At 40.5% G+C, this 15783-nt stretch overlaps 1 protein-coding gene across 16 annotated transcripts in view; it reads right to left on the bottom strand.

The window, feature by feature from the left end:
* nrxn2a (neurexin 2a) overlaps positions 1-15783 on the bottom strand; it is a 91238-nt gene that overhangs the window by 58653 nt on the left and 16802 nt on the right. For 11 of the 16 annotated variants that reach the window (XM_071516013.1, XM_071516020.1, XM_071516018.1 and 8 more), the window contains 5 exons: positions 13951-14112; positions 9310-9739; positions 8247-8630; positions 7141-7344; positions 4827-4853 (listed from right to left, as the gene is read on the bottom strand). In XM_071516013.1, coding sequence (XP_071372114.1) covers positions 4827-4853; positions 7141-7344; positions 8247-8630; positions 9310-9739; positions 13951-14112 — 1207 coding nt within the window. Of the gene's footprint in view, positions 1-4826; positions 4854-7140; positions 7345-8246; positions 8631-9309; positions 9740-13950; positions 14113-14718; positions 14742-15783 lie in introns of all 16 variants that reach the window. The other 5 variants (XM_071516014.1, XM_071516022.1, XM_071516023.1 and 2 more) reach the window with 2 other exon arrangements.

Genomic DNA, 15783 nt, shown 5'->3' with positions numbered 1-15783 from the left:
ACTTACATGCCGCATCATTATCACTCACATGCACACAGACATCAACAGTCGCCTGCAACCAGTCTTTTGCAACCGCTCATCAAACAGTATAAGGGCAATATAAGAGAGAGGAAACAAAGAAACTACAAACATAGCCCCTCCTCTAAAGATTCAAGTGTTGATAGATGTTTAATTCTTTTGAGAAATATGTCTCCTACTCCACATGTGTAACACTATTTCTATACTGAAATATCATCTGCATGTGCATCTCCTTTATAGAATCATTTGATTGATGTCTGACACATAAAGGAGACATAATGGTCATTATCCAGTAGCCTGGCCCAAACATGCAGCTTTAAAGTTTCAGGATTTCTGTACCATCCACTGCTTTTTTCGCTGGTTTCAAAATAGGTCACAGTGCAGAAGCTTGCCACTGCAGCACCGTCATCCCGAATCAGTGCCTATGCAACAGGCCGACACGGCAGTTCAAAGGAGTTCTGACATCGCTTGGGAAACTAATTGGCCATGCCTAAGCTGACTGCGCCTTTAGGGGTTTGTCTGTCTAATTGAGCTCAGGGTGTAGGAGAATTACAGGGGACGTGGAGAGGACACTAAATGGGAAACATCAACTGGTTTCCGAACACTCCACAGTTTTCATCCTCGGGATATAGAACTGCGACTGGAGACTTCGGCCATGGCTGCATATCAAGTGTCTTTGCAGCACACTGCACGATACACACCCACCTGCTGAATTTTGACTACACAAACATACTGATCAAATAAACTATGATTATAGTATATTTACTAATGGAATGAAAAATATAACTCTTACTGGAGTCATATCTAACAAAAGCCATGTTTATCTTGTAAATCCTTCTAAGACTCTATCATGCAGAGGTACAAAATAGCTTTGCTGTAATGAAAGAGATAGTGATCCTCTGGATAAAGGGGACTGTTCATCTGATCTGCTGGAGCACTGCTGGTCTCAGAGTGGGGGTGTCCCTGCTATCTAATGTCAAAGCCTTAACCCAAACATCCTAATCGGAAAATAATAAAATGGAATAGAAATTAGCAAGAGCATTGTCATGAATGGTACTTATTTTATTGTACATTATTGTGATAAAGTGTATATTAACTGTGCATAATATTTTGAATTCACTTGGTGATACACACCAATAAAAGTATTTAATCTATAAAATGGACTGCACAATGTTATAAAATTATGCATGTTCCCAATACATTTCAGTGTTCAAAACATTTAATTCTCATTCTCAGGCATCAGTGGTGTTCCTCAGTAAAACTCATGATGTCATTACATGCTAATATCTCTGTTAATAGCTCTGTATAAGGCACATGCTATTTTATTATTATTCGTATTATCATTACTATTGCTGTTGTTGTTGTTACTAAAATCAAATAGTTTGATTTGGGGCACCAGATCAAAAGTGAAAACTCACTGTTGGCATCACCTCATGATTATACCAGCTGGAGTCTAAATGGCTTTTAGCTATCAATGAATATAAATGAAGGAAATGCATAAGGTACACAGAAGTACACAGAGAATGAAATTTACTATGCAGATTGTCTTTCGTATCAGTATAGTGATCTATTTCTAACACCACAGTGGGTAGGATTGTGGTGTAATATAATATATATTCAGTTTTCTGATTGTAGGCCCTTTGAAATGTGGACTCCTTTTAAAGTGCCGTTGCCCCACTAGCCAAGCTTCCAGAGGCTAGGGAGCAAGCTGCAATTTTAAAGGATCTATTTGGTCCAGTCTGATCCTCAGTTAAAATTGGATTTGATTAATATCTTCAAACAAGGATAACTTCAAAGGCATGGCGATGTTATACAGTTCAGCATTATAAGTGAGCTGAGGCTTTCAACATAGGCTGTGTGTGTTAATCAAAGCATGTTATGGTAATTATGTAATTTTGTAGAACAAATGCCTCATTTTAAATGTAAAACAATAATGTGCTTAGTGTACCATTATTCCAGAGTTTTCAGAGATTAATCAAGAGCATTGCTGCAATATTTGTTGTTGTAAATCACATGCCCATTATAGCCATTCCACTGTGGGTCCAATCATCATCATGGACAGCTTCCAGGCAGCTGCTGCAGATGGGCTGTCTCCCCTATTCCTTCAGAAATAAGCTAGAAGACAAAATACTGTATAGGCCACATAGAACTAGCTATGGTTGCAAGATGCCTCATTCTTGAATTTCCACTGCCTTGAAAACGGTTTCTGTCTCCACTTCCTAAAGCTGTGTTATCTATTGAACAACCTGGATTCACATTGCCTGTTAAAATGTAATCAGATTGTAAACTGGTCCTTCTGACTAGTCAAAACACAGATACTTAAAATCCATGACAAGCTTATGGTCCAAACTGAAATTCTCCCAGATGACAGTGAGCTCTAAATGAGCATCATTTAGGTGGCTAATACTGCCATTTAAAATTTGGCTCCATTTTTTTATTCCATTAAACATAAAATCCATCAACACACCATCCATTAACAACACTGCAGCTTCAAGCTCTTTCAGAGGTCACTGGTGTATGATACATACAACAGATAAGGAAGATAATTAATTTCACACAGAGAGCAACACACACATACATGCACGTTTTCAGTGTACATGGGGAAAATGTGCCTCAGGATGGTACATGATGGTACAATGCCATCTGCTGGTAGAGAGTGATATTTGACAGCCAGATATCTGAGGAGATAATGTTTTAGTTGTAATGAGCCATCTTCAATATATTTTCTTTGCTACTGTTGAGTTTAATGAACCATTCTAAAAATGGCAAAAAAATGGCTCATTGGGGGATTGGTTTAGCGGATTAGTTCACACACGTATAGCTCACTCCCCCTCACATTCCACTCACCCCCACACACACCCACAACCGCACACACACTACTCACCTTTGTTAGAGAACAATAACCTAATGCATTCAATACAAAGGATTGCTGCTTAGGTTCATACACATATTGTAAACAGAGCTACAGCCAGTGGAAAATCAGCTGTAACAGTGAAAGCGGTCCTTTTTGCTGTATGCTCATCAAATTCATATGTGAGATTAAAAGATGAATATGGGGCAAAACTACAGGACAGACTGTGAGCGATTAATTCTGATATTTTATAAGCTTATATGTCAAAACATGTAGGAGAGTGTATAGACAGGTGTTGCAATCAATCCCCCTTATCTCAGGTGAGCATAAGGACACACAAGGATAAGGATTACTCGAGCTAATATTTGGCCAGCTAGATAAAGTGGTGGAGAAATTGAAAATTAAACTATCTATTCTATTTCATAGAATGGAGAAATGATTCATCCATGAGGGGTGGCAACAAGCTTTTAGCCAGCACTAGATTATGGCGATATATTTCACAAGAATTCATAAGCCGCTTCAATATTGGATGATCTGTATCAGAGTGCCATTCACCTCTCTGCTGGCGATAGCTTTCATGTGTTTCTCACAGCACTGTAGTCTGTATCAAACCTTAAATTGCCTGTCTCTCACTATCAGGTGAGAGCAATGATCCTCATTATAAATTCCTACATCATAGTGCTGCAACCACTCCAGTTCACAAGAGTATGAAATACCGGAAAATCCATTTGTTAATACAGAGTTAAGAAGCCTTTGGCATTTGTGCCCCTTTTGATTGAAGCAGAGTACCAAAATCAATCATGTTATGTTCACTCATTCAGCTTACCCGTGGTTCATGAAAATGTTTTTAATGGATGCTCTTGTTTTTTTGTAATACCTCCCTTGTAATCCTTTTCATTCTCTAATGTCCAATCATGTCATGTTTTATTCATTCTTTATTTCATGTCATGTTTCATTCTGTTTCTTATGGCACTTCTGGCACATCTGAGATTCTTTCAGTGTACTATCTCCTGTATAAAATAGAGGTTTCGATTTGAACTGAGTCGATTTTAGAGTCACCTACACATCCCACACTGTACTTAAGTATTTTGGTGCAGAATGCATCTTACAATTAAAATCTAATTTATATGCAAAAGGATAGAATATCTGAAAGATATCAAGTGTCTGTTGATGTTGGTGGATCTTTAACTTAACACTGAGGTTTGTAATTAAATATTGACACAGACATCTGACACTTTCATTTACTTAAAGTGAAATTGAAAGGACTGGCTACAACAATTGCAATTTCTCAAACATGTTTCAACATATAAGCAAAACAAAAGTCACATTTGATAGCTGACAGTCATGTCTCATACTCATGTTTTGATCAAAATAAGGGTAACCTTTAAATTAAATCTATCCCAGCTCAGCTATTACAGTGTAATTACACAGTAATAAATATAATTTATATTTAAATATAAAATAATAATTCTGCAAAGAGAGAGGAACTGGGCTCTGTTTTTCCCTCCACAAACAATGGTTTATTGTACTTAAGCTGCAACCAATTATCTACTATCAGAGCAAATTGGTCACAGGCAAATGAATGATAGGCCTATTGGAAGCAAAACAACAGACTATGTCAAGTGTTGTTACATTTCATTACAGCATTATTACACAGCAATACTGGGAAAATCTGTAATTTAAATTGTTACCGAAATGTGGATTTCATGAGTGTAGAGCAAAAAGAATCAATTATATTCCACTATCCAGCTGCTTGCCACAGAGTGTACATCATTCTTATCTTCGTAATGATGAAAATAGCTTGTGAGCAGAGTAACAGCAACAATGCACAAAGAAAAATGTGGGGCAGAATAAATGAATTATGTTTTGTTTCATATGGGAATAGAGCAAGAGGCATACGATTATGCTACAGTACATTTTCTCTACATCATGGTAAATAATCATAGGAGACACTTACTGAGATTACAGTCTATCCTGATACAATCTGGTGAGAGAGAGAGTGAGATGGTGAGATTAAAAGAAAAGAGAACAGCATAAAAGAGGAGAATATTTCACATCCTTCAAGGTACATTCTGCAGACAGTTCAGTGCTTTTCAGAGCCCACCATCCGGGGACAGGCTCAAGAGTCTAAACCGCCTCTTTCCTCCCTGTAGCGTACAATATGAAACGGGAACAGTGAGTGAAAGGAAGACCTGAGCTTGTGTCTGACTCTGCAGGAAGTATTACAACAGATCAGATCAAGGTTGGGATGAGTCGATTTGACTCAAAAGCCCAAACCTTGACCCGTCTTGAGTCTGAAACGCTAATTGTTGTTGACTGAAATGGTTTAGTCTCCTGCTTGTCATACAGACCTGATGGTAATAAAATTTCCCAAGTAAAACAGAGGAAAAGGGCGATTTGCACAACCTTCAGCCACACTGAATCTTACACCCTGAAATAATGACAACAGCACTAATGTGACAATTTCCCCATCATTTTGTCATGTCCAGAGGCTAATGTCTTCTAAAGTCAATTGGAAAATTCAAATTGTTGTGCGCGAAATACATTCACCCACTCATCATTTACATGCGCCGAATAATGAACCAATCAATCCACGGGTGCACGGTCAAATTGGTGTAAGTCACGTGGCTGAGGAGTGCTCTCAAGCTGTCAACCATCACAGAGCAGTGGATGCAGACAGCCAGGGACCAGAGAAACTATCTACTGTAGGGGTGTGTGTGTGTGAGAGTGTGTGTGTACGTGTGTGTGTGTGTGTGTGTGTGTGTGTGTGTGTGTGTGTGTGTGTGTGTGTCCCCATCACTGGCACCCTCTGTTCAGTGAAGCAATACTAAACTGGACAGGCCAGTGACTCTGAAGGTGGGGGAACTACAATACGGTCAGATCTAATTCATGTAATTGGAACAGTTAAAGTGGTAATGTAACTGGTCTGGTCTCTGACTGCCTTCTCCTGGAACTGCAGACAAGCCATTGAAGGGCTGAAAGAGTTGAGACGGTCAGACGGGACCTGACCAGTGGATGAAGAAGAGAGAGAGAGAGAGAGAGAGAGAGAGAGAGAGAGAGAGAGAGAGAGAGAGAGACTATAAAAGATAAGGAAGAAAAGAAGGAGAGAAAGCAGAATATACATATACACATACAGCTGCTCAAAAAGGTGCAAGCTCCCCCTGAGTTTTTGCACGGTTTGTTGTGTTAAAAAACCTTTTCCTTTTTTCGTGTTAGATTGATGCAAAGTAATCTATTCTATCTAACTAGAACGGGCATTGTTTAAATTTACATGAAGGTGTAAATTTGAAATAACAGTAAAAATCTATTTTCAATATGATTCACTCAGTTGCTTCGTTTTGTACTTAATTCATGTTTCATTCATGAAAATAAATCATCCTCTTACCATTGTCTGAAAATACAGGGTTCAGTTTTTAGTGAGTTTTTCAATACAATTTCTTCATTGACCTCCAAAGTAAAATCAGACTATAAGTGAGCTAAAAGTGCGTACTTGTACTTTTTCCTCTAGCTGAAGGAGGGTAATTGTTTATTTTTTCTATGAAATCTCAGAAGCAAGACTTACAACAAATTCCAAACAAACTCTAAAATCCCACTGAGATGTACGGAGGATACTTAATATGAGAGTTCAATTAAAGTTCAATTAAAAGAGTTTAATTAAAAGTTAGATTAAAGTTAATTTAACACAATGTTGTCGGGCATTTGCAAATGCAGTACAAATGAAATAATAATATGGAATATACTGTATATATTTAAAAAGATTAGGTAAGTAATGGGAAGGATAAACTATTGGGAAGAATAGTGACTTTTGAGTCCGGGACTGCTTTTGATTTCCTGATATAAGCAAACCAAAGCACATATGGCAGAAAAGACAGAATTAGACCAATTTTGAAAAGGAAAACTCTTAACTATAACCTAAAGATGAAGTCCGACTAGCCTATCATATGAAATGTTGAACTTTTTAGCGCAAACATATTTGCAAACTAGATTTTTACTGTTATTTGAAATGTAAACTTTCACAATTCACTAATTTCTGATTAAATAGAATAGAATATACTGGGTAAATCTAACACAACCTACCCCCCCCCCCCCCCAGAAAATGCAATCGCAAAACAATGTGCGAAAAATCAAGGAGGATGCTTCTCTTTTTCAAGCAACTGTAGTTATTGTGCATGGTGATGGGTATGGACCGTGAGGACTCTAACTGGCTGACTGACAGGTCCTGAGAGGTGAGTTGCGATTATCTGCATCCGCATCTGCTGCAGCAGCATTACCCAGGTTCACAGTGAGCTTCACCCTGCCCCTGTCCAGCTCCAGACGCAGGGTGTCCGCTGACTCCTGGGAGGTGGTGGCCATCAGCAGCCCATAGGCCCTCTGGGACATGAAGCGCAGGGACACATCCTCCGCCTCGGTGTGCAGAGTCCTTGGCAGCACCACCTTCAGGTACATGCTGCCGTCATAGCTCAGCACTGTCGCCTCTATGGATTCCAGGAACAGGAAGGGTTAGCGGCAGACATCGAACCCCAGAGGGCTCCATGACACTCAGCTATAAACAGAAAGTAGCATTTAGAGAATATAACCTGTTTTTTTTTTTAGCTTATACAGTATGTCTCAGGTGTGACATAATTTTAGATTGCAATTTTCATCAGTCGCACCAGATGGCAGAAAAAGCCCGGAGCATAAAAAGGCTGTTGCGAGACGATAACAGTAGCAATCATCTTTTCGAGGGATTTATACTCATCACAGTGCAATACAAGGAGGATTTCATATATCCCTCATACTATTAGCAGCCAATGGATCTGCGTAATTTGGCTTCTCTGTGAGAAAGTGATCTGCATGGCAAATGCAGAGTGATTCAGGCTGATGAAGCAGCGCTGCATTTCTAATAGAACACTGATAGCTTCCACTGGCAATTCATCAGTTCACCCCTTGGATACTGACAATCCATTAATAAAGAACTAAAGGAAAGACACTGTAATTTACCTTTTGAATGTCTCAAAAAAAAAAAAAAAGCTTTCATTTCCATTGTCATTCTGTGTTTTATTGTAGAATTTATTTGGTAGATGTTGGGGTGGGGCTAAATTGAGACGCAGGTTTCCTCCCAGGTCCAATCCAGGAGTATAAGAATGGCTGTTACTTGGACAGATATATCATTATATATGGATGACTGTACCGGAATTGCAAATATAATTGTTATTGCTTGGGAGGACAGAGCAATAAGGCCGGATGATTCATTTTCTTTGTGTCTATAGTTTTCTAGCTGTGCGGGTAATTTTCCAGCTATGGGGGGCCACCACAGCTAAATGAATATCAAAGAAACTCATTCAAGAAATGTTATAAGGTGTGTTAAAAGCCTTGTTTCAACCAAAGCAACTCTTACCGTTCTCACAGTTGGGACCCAGGTAGCCAGTGCCGTTGCAGTCACAAATATGGCGGTTCCAGCCTTCTCTGCACTGTCCGCCATTGGCGCACGTGTCTCTGGTGCACCTGATGTGAGTCTCTCGGGTGCAGAAGCTGCTGACACCCGTGGCACCCTGGACCTCCGCCAGCCTCCACATGTCACGGCTCTGTCCGTCGATGAAGAGGTCCCTCATGCAGCCCACATAGCCAACGCCGAGGGAGGCCGTCCACACCTCGGGCGGCAGCATGAGGCCCTGCCGCTCCTCAGGCAGACCTCCCAGATACATGTCCCCGTCCAGGTCCAGGATCTCACTGCCTTCATTAGCAGAGAAGGGGCTGCTGTGGCTGTTGACGGAGATAAAGCCTGCGGGCCGGCATTACCAGTGAGTCAACTTGTACATATACAATATTTTGCGTTGCAGAAAACGTGGACAGGTGTGTGTGGGTTGTGGTAAGGATTCAAGGGACGAAGTGAGAACAAACTGTGAGACTGAGGAAGTGTGCATTTGTCCCTGCTGTTTTTTATGTGGATAAAGAAACTGTTTTACTAGTCCTTAGTCCCACTAGGAGTTAAAACTGATTTTGTGAACAGAAGAGAAGCTAAAACTAAAACTTGCACTGGCAGTGAAGTCAACAAAGAAAAATGACAAGTCTGACAGATCATTGTCATATTACCCTGCTTGGGCAAAAATAGAAGGCAATGTATATATATATATATACATTTATATTTATATATTTCTTTAATTATCATGGGTTCTACTAATAAGGGCAGACATTTCCCCACATGAGGTGGCAACTGCATAATTGGCCACTTCTGAAATAGGTTAACATAATTTTCTAAATGTCATGCATAGATAGCAACTAAAAATAAAACTGTAATTAAAACAGAATATGCATGCATGCTTCACTGCAGTGAAGAAAAATGGATCTATGCGATTTCATATGGAGATTTCACAGTTTATAACCCTTTTTACTGGACAACCATAGCAACAGAGGCAGAGTAACAACACAGCAGGCTTCACAAATACACAAAACTCTCTTACCTTTGCGCCCCTCCCTCTGGAAATCCACATGGCACCACTCGCCATCATTGAGCCTCTTGTTACTGGCTTTCATCTTGATGCTGCCGGAGCCCATATCCATGACCAGGTAGAAAAAACCGTCCAGCAGCTCCATGGCAAAGTAGTCGGCCCTGGGCTTCCTGTCGGACTGCGCGCCCTGCAGACTGCCGTGGCTGAACAGCAGCAGGCCGCTGGGCTCTGTGGTGCGGAAGTCGAAGGATATGGCGCCCGTCTTCTTGGTGTTCCACCTGGGCAAAGTCAGGTAGGCAGACGGCGTGTCGAAGGTGACCGGCTCCAGGGCTTCCACATTCTCACAGCGGAATATCAGGTCACCATGGATACTGACCTTAGGGTCTCGCTGTTCAGCGAGGCGCGACAGTTCGAGCCTAAACTCATTATTCTTGTAGACCACCTTGAGAAACAAGAGAGACTGCCTAGTGAGATGACAGCTGGGAGGAGCAACAGTTTCAATTCACCATTTGAATATTACTCATTTCTAAATGGCAGAATTGATATGACACATTGTTATTCACAAGGATATAGAAAACAACTGTTTCATGTTGAATCAACCATGAACTCAGACCTGAAAATGCAGATGAATTCACTTCAATTTTACTCAACCAAACTGATATTATTGATTATAAACTGAGAAGCCCACTAGGCATTGTAAAGGAACACATTTTGTCTCAGTGAGAATGCTCCTGTCTCTTGCTGTGCATCCATGTAGAGACAGAGGAAGCATGTACAACTGAACATATTTCATCTTCACGCTTCTGGCACTCAATCCCAAAAGCTGACTGACAACCAGCTTCAGGGTGTGAACGTAACTGTCTGAAAACACACCAAGACGCTTTAATTCACACTGCACAGCCAACAGCACCTACCTAAAAAAAATCCCGTGAGAATACTCAAAAGGAGCAGGAGCTGTGAAAATGCAATTGTGGGTTTTTTTTTTAGATACAAAGTGCAAACATTTACATTTTAGACATTTAGCTGACACTCTTAGGGACTTACAATGGGTGCAAGAGTAGAATAAGCTGAAATTTCTAGATCGTCAACATTACAAGCAGCCATTAGTAGGAGTGCAACGATCAAAGCCATAGCACCGACACAATAACAGCTATTTATTGTTTAATAGGGGAGTGTGTGGTGATATTAAAACTAGAAAGAGACGGAACAGGGAGTAAAACCAAGTGCGAGTAGACAAGGAAGGTAGGAGAGAGGGAGACTTAATTCTTTACAAGCACCGCTAATAGTTCACCCAACATAAATTATTTGAGTGGGTAATGTTAGTAAAATTAACGTGGTAGTAATCCACTGGAAACTTGAATTTCGTTTTGGAGCTGATGATGTAGCAGCATCTATGTTGTAATAAAATCAGATGCCAAAGTCCTTGTGGTACCTGGCTATTGATTTGAATTTTCAGATCAATCACAGGAAAATACTGAAATACAAAAAAAAACATCTGAAAAGGACTGACATTAATTAAATGCAAGGGAAGCCCTGTTTACAACCATCAGAATTGCAGCTTAGTCAGATAAGATACTTGCGCTAGCTTTATTATGCTGTTGTTTAAGATTGTTACTCTAGATGATTAATTGAGTTCATCAATATGTAGAATAGGAGACAACAATCCTTGTCTCATATTGTGTCAGTGGTAAGTCATCCATAGCCCACTCTTATCTGCTCCACACTGCTTCACACCACACAGCAACCGTGACGCGCTCCACGTTGCACAATGGACTAACCGCAACTTGCGGCAATTTGCTCCATTATCAGACTTCACGCTGCTTGAATGTGACTAATTATACAGTGAAATCAGATGGTTAAACTGACCACCTAGTAATGTGTATAAAAGAGACAAAGAATGTTAAAAAGAAAGACAGTCAATTAAGGCAATACAAACCACAAACAATGGATTAGAAACATGCTATGTTAACAACATTGCCATGGCTACAAAAAGGCACACCATGACCTCTGCAGGGCCATTATACAAGTCAAAGCACAATACTGGAAGTGGAATCCTATTCCGACCATTTGCACGGCCGTGGTATGCGGCAGGATAACAGACTGTCTGGGAAACTGTGCAACTGTACAAGAGTAAAGCAAGTCAAGTGTTGACTGCACACACCCTCCCCCGAGACGCACTCAATGGCTCTCATTCATCAAGCTATCATGGAAAAGAGCACACAATCTGCCGTCGAAATGATCCTGAGACACTTGCCACATCTGATTCATAAAACTTTCTCACTTGATTGAGTACTGCGTGCAAACAAATTACTATTTATATATGACACACCCAAAATTAGAGGCGTTTGGCAACTCTTGGCCTATAAAAAGGAAGGCTCCAAAGTCCCCATGAAATGATCTCCCAGTACTGTTACTTCCTGGAAAACACAGTATCTTTAATGGTGACCTCATGCTGCACTAGTAGGCGTAAATATTAATTTCTAACTAATTCAACCATCAGATTTTGAACCCGCCCCTCCACACCCCTCCCATCATATAAAACTGCCTTTCTGTCCCTGACTTGTATTCCATTGGTTTAGACTTTTGATTGATCCCTCACTGCATCATGTCCCGCCCCAACATCCCGCCCCAACATCCAACTTAAAACATTGTATGATTGTGCGATAGCTTGATGAATGAGGGCCAATGTGTTTTATGGTCAAATAGAGGAGAATAATACGACTTCCTAAGTGAAGAATGCTTCTGCTCCTAACAGCTGTGTGAACACGCTCTCCATGACCAAACAGTACAGTAAAAGTAGTAGTAGAACCTAATTGCACTCTGCAGCATATCCTGTGGACACATAGACCAATTAGCTGGTGTCTTCACACGTATAATCATCTCTCCCTGTGCCCAGTCATAGTCTGAACATTTTTTTTCAAATGGCCACTATTTTTCCTGTCGCTGAGAGCCCCAGGGCAGCAGAACCTGATGACTTCTGCCCAGCAGCACTCACATCAGTTATCATGTAGCAGCTAGAGAAATTAATCATGGTCCACACTGACTCCATTCTGTAAAATTAAACAGATCCGAGATAGATATCCCCCCAGTAGATCCACTGCTGATGCAATAACTATTTCACTCACTGCACACTGCACTTTCCCGCCTGGCCAAGATGGATATATACGTGACAACAGGGCACGTCTTCAACTTTGTCTTCCCCAAGCTCATCGCCAAACTCAAGCTCTGGACTTCCTGGCAGGCTGATCCCACACTCACCCTCATCACTGGATCTTCTAAGGTATGTCTACTTCATCCTCTACTCTATTGTGATCAAGCACAGCAGTAGTGGGCCTAAACAACACCAGCAAAACAGGCTACAGAGAGGAGGTTACTATAACTTCTCCGTGAATATCAGCAAAACAATAAAAAAGAGCTAATTGCAGACTACAGGACACAGAAGGAAGGGCACAAAACCAAAATCCACTTGCATCTTGAACTTGAAGAGTGATTGTTTTTTTGTTTGTTAGTTTTTTTCAATTTATTTACACTGAAAACTAATTATGTGGATTATCTACATAACATAATACATAAGACATCTGGTAAAAAATACTGAAAGTTTCCAGTTTTCAGTAACTCTACTCTCTTTGGGATGTTGTATTGTTTCATTTAAATGTATCTAATGATTCAAAATTAGCAGCAGTCTCAGAAAATATTGTGAAATGAGCACGAACTCTGAAGTACAGATATTGCAGACAAATAATTTGAAGATTAAGTTCCTCCACCACAAAAGAATTACGCGACGACAAATTGGTCATGCTATTTTCACGTGTTTGTCATATGAAAAGTTTAGCTAACGGTTAACACCAAGCAAGTGAAACAACTTTGGTTACAGTTGGTTACTAGGGTAAGATTTAGATCATGGGTAAATAATAAAAGGGTTAGGGTTCACTGAAAATGAAAACTTCACTCACAGTAGATAACCACTTCATGTGAGTTGGGAATCCATCCCAGGTCATTTGAGGTGAAGCTTGTTAATGTATACACCCATCCAGCCTCTACACCTTTACTTTCACCGCACTATTTCAATGTCGAATTACTGCTGTTTTTCTACTCATGTTTCCTCCTAATCTTTTTGTGGTGCTTAAAGGTATTTCTCTCACTTTTCATGCATATTTGCATCATAAAACATTGTTCTCAATTCCTGAAATTTCATGAGACCAGGCTGAAAATGGTCATTAGCCCGCAATTCACTGCTTTGTATATTCTAATTCTAACAGGTGGAGCTGACTACGAGGTCTTAACTTGCATACTCAAGATAATGTGTCAGAAACCGGCTACAGTTGAACAGCAGCAAGATTGTGGAAATACTGATGAAAATTGAATTCACGGTGTGTTATAGGAATGAACAGTAGAGGCTGCATATTTTCTCATGTATATTAGAGCCTGCTACCTTTCTCCAAGGGATTCCTGAAGGAATCTATAAATGCATGTGCTGTGCAGAGTGCAGCCTCACAACTAAATGTTTCTCCTTCAAACACCCTACAACAGGAGAATCAATATAATTTTCTATACACAGAACATGCTCTGCTTATAGGAAGGGTTGGCGCTACCTAAGGCGGGCAGGATAGTGTTTCCAGTCCTCTGCTGAGGCTGAGGTCAGGCTGTACTCACATCCTTCAGACAGCCCATGAAGTTGTTGCTGACCGGGGAGCCTGGCAGGTCGGCTGTGTTGCGGCTGCCCCCAATGTAGAAGAGGTCATCAGAGCCCAACATGGTGTAATCCTCCTGAGTGTAGCCAGTGGTGGTTAGGATCCCATCCACCAAGATCGTCACCTTAAGGAACCGTTGGGTGCGGAGGGGGGAAATGAAAAGACATGGAGAGATTCTCAGTCAAACAGAAGGAATTGGCCTAATTATTTCATGCTTCATCTTCTGAATTTAGTTGAGCCTGCCATAATGTTGGATCTAGAAGGCAATTACAAAAGTAGCTTTGAAGGGTCTGCAAATCTCAGATGATCCCTATTTCTGATATCTTCTACATATTGAGATTAAAGATCTCAAGATTGCCTGCTACAATGTGTCCACATTGGCAGTGACAAAAAAAATAATTATTTTTATCAATCTAAAATCAGTGCACAGAGACAAAGGAAATAAATTAATAGGGCTGTAGAGGAAAAATGATACGCTTGTTGCCATGACAATAAGCCAACAGTTGACATGTATTTCTGCACAAATGATACAGCTCCCCCCTTGGGCTAATAAATGAAAACAACTCAAATTTCTTTGTAGGAGAATAAATGAGAGCAGCTTAGAGTTCTTTTGAAAACCTTGTTGTGATTAATTGCACATATGGTCGAAATTTAACTATGGCAGCTCAAACAAGGCAGGAGATATGCTCGTTCACAGTTTCAGTTAATTGCTGCAGTGTTCACCTTAGGCCAACCAGTGGCATTTTATAACTGCTGGACCTCAATGGCAAGACACATCAGTCATCAAAATCAGGCCAGCTGTTTCTGAGATATCTTGTGTGACAAACATATGCAGAGGTGGAGACCAATTCAGTCCGCCTGCTGTTTTACTGGTATTTCAAAACCAGGACTGAGAGATGAATGCTCGCAAAGGTAGTAATTAAAATTGGAGAGAAAAAAAAAAAATTAGAATCACACTGGATTCCAAATATTGAGAAAGGGAGATGCTGGCTATGCGTGGTTAGCAGGGTAATTTTCACAGTTCTACACCACAACTCTCCCTGCACCTATCAGAGAAGAGCGAGGTCCTGGCTCTTACACTTTAAGACTGTCCTGTTATCACCAGCATTTACTCACAGACTGTTTTACAACGGCCTGATAAAGGGCAACCCATATATACTGTATGGCTGCTAGTGGAGTCAAGAGTTAGTGTGAGAATTGAAGGCATGCTTTGGAAAAAACAAACAATGGATGAAAAAGTGTGTGCATGTGTGTGTGTGCACAGTGTCATAAATATGTGAATGCATCATTAATGAGGGTCACGGAAGGAGAGAGAGAGTGAGTAAGAATCAGGGTGCACACAAGACAGCAAAAGGAAAGACAGATGTAGAGAGAGATAGCAATCGCAGGAATTCTAGCCTGAAAAGAACCACCGGATCTAATAAAATGTTTCCAATAGCGCTCTCACGGGAGTTACCGTTCCCCCTATCTACATGTCAGTGAGGTAACTTATCTGAGGGGAAAGCAATTTACACAGGGATCAAATGCATGGCTGAAAGCATAAGTGAGGTGCAAGCATTGGATTGCTACTCCACTGGGAGTGTGGGTAAGGAAATAGATGATGAGGGGGTTGAGAGTTATATACAGGTTGGGGTGACAGGTTCAGGATCTATTAGGAAAGACTGGAGGGTTAGACACAAAATGCTTGCTAGTTTAGCAGTGAAATCAATCACATTCAAATAGGTATTGTCAACCTGCTATCAATGGCCAAACTAATTTTTGGAGAAAAGTGTGTTTAGTTTGGCTGTGGTTTATC

The sequence above is a fragment of the Centroberyx affinis genome, unplaced genomic scaffold (assembly GCF_046629955.1).
Source record: "Centroberyx affinis isolate AG114_WGS23_722 - 3 ecotype Tasmania unplaced genomic scaffold, CSIRO-AGI_Caff_v1 ptg000390l_1, whole genome shotgun sequence".
Classification (NCBI taxonomy): Eukaryota; Metazoa; Chordata; class Actinopteri; order Beryciformes; family Berycidae; genus Centroberyx; species Centroberyx affinis.
The sequence above is the reverse complement of the archived record's forward strand: the minus strand, read 5'-3'. Positions and strand labels throughout refer to the sequence as shown.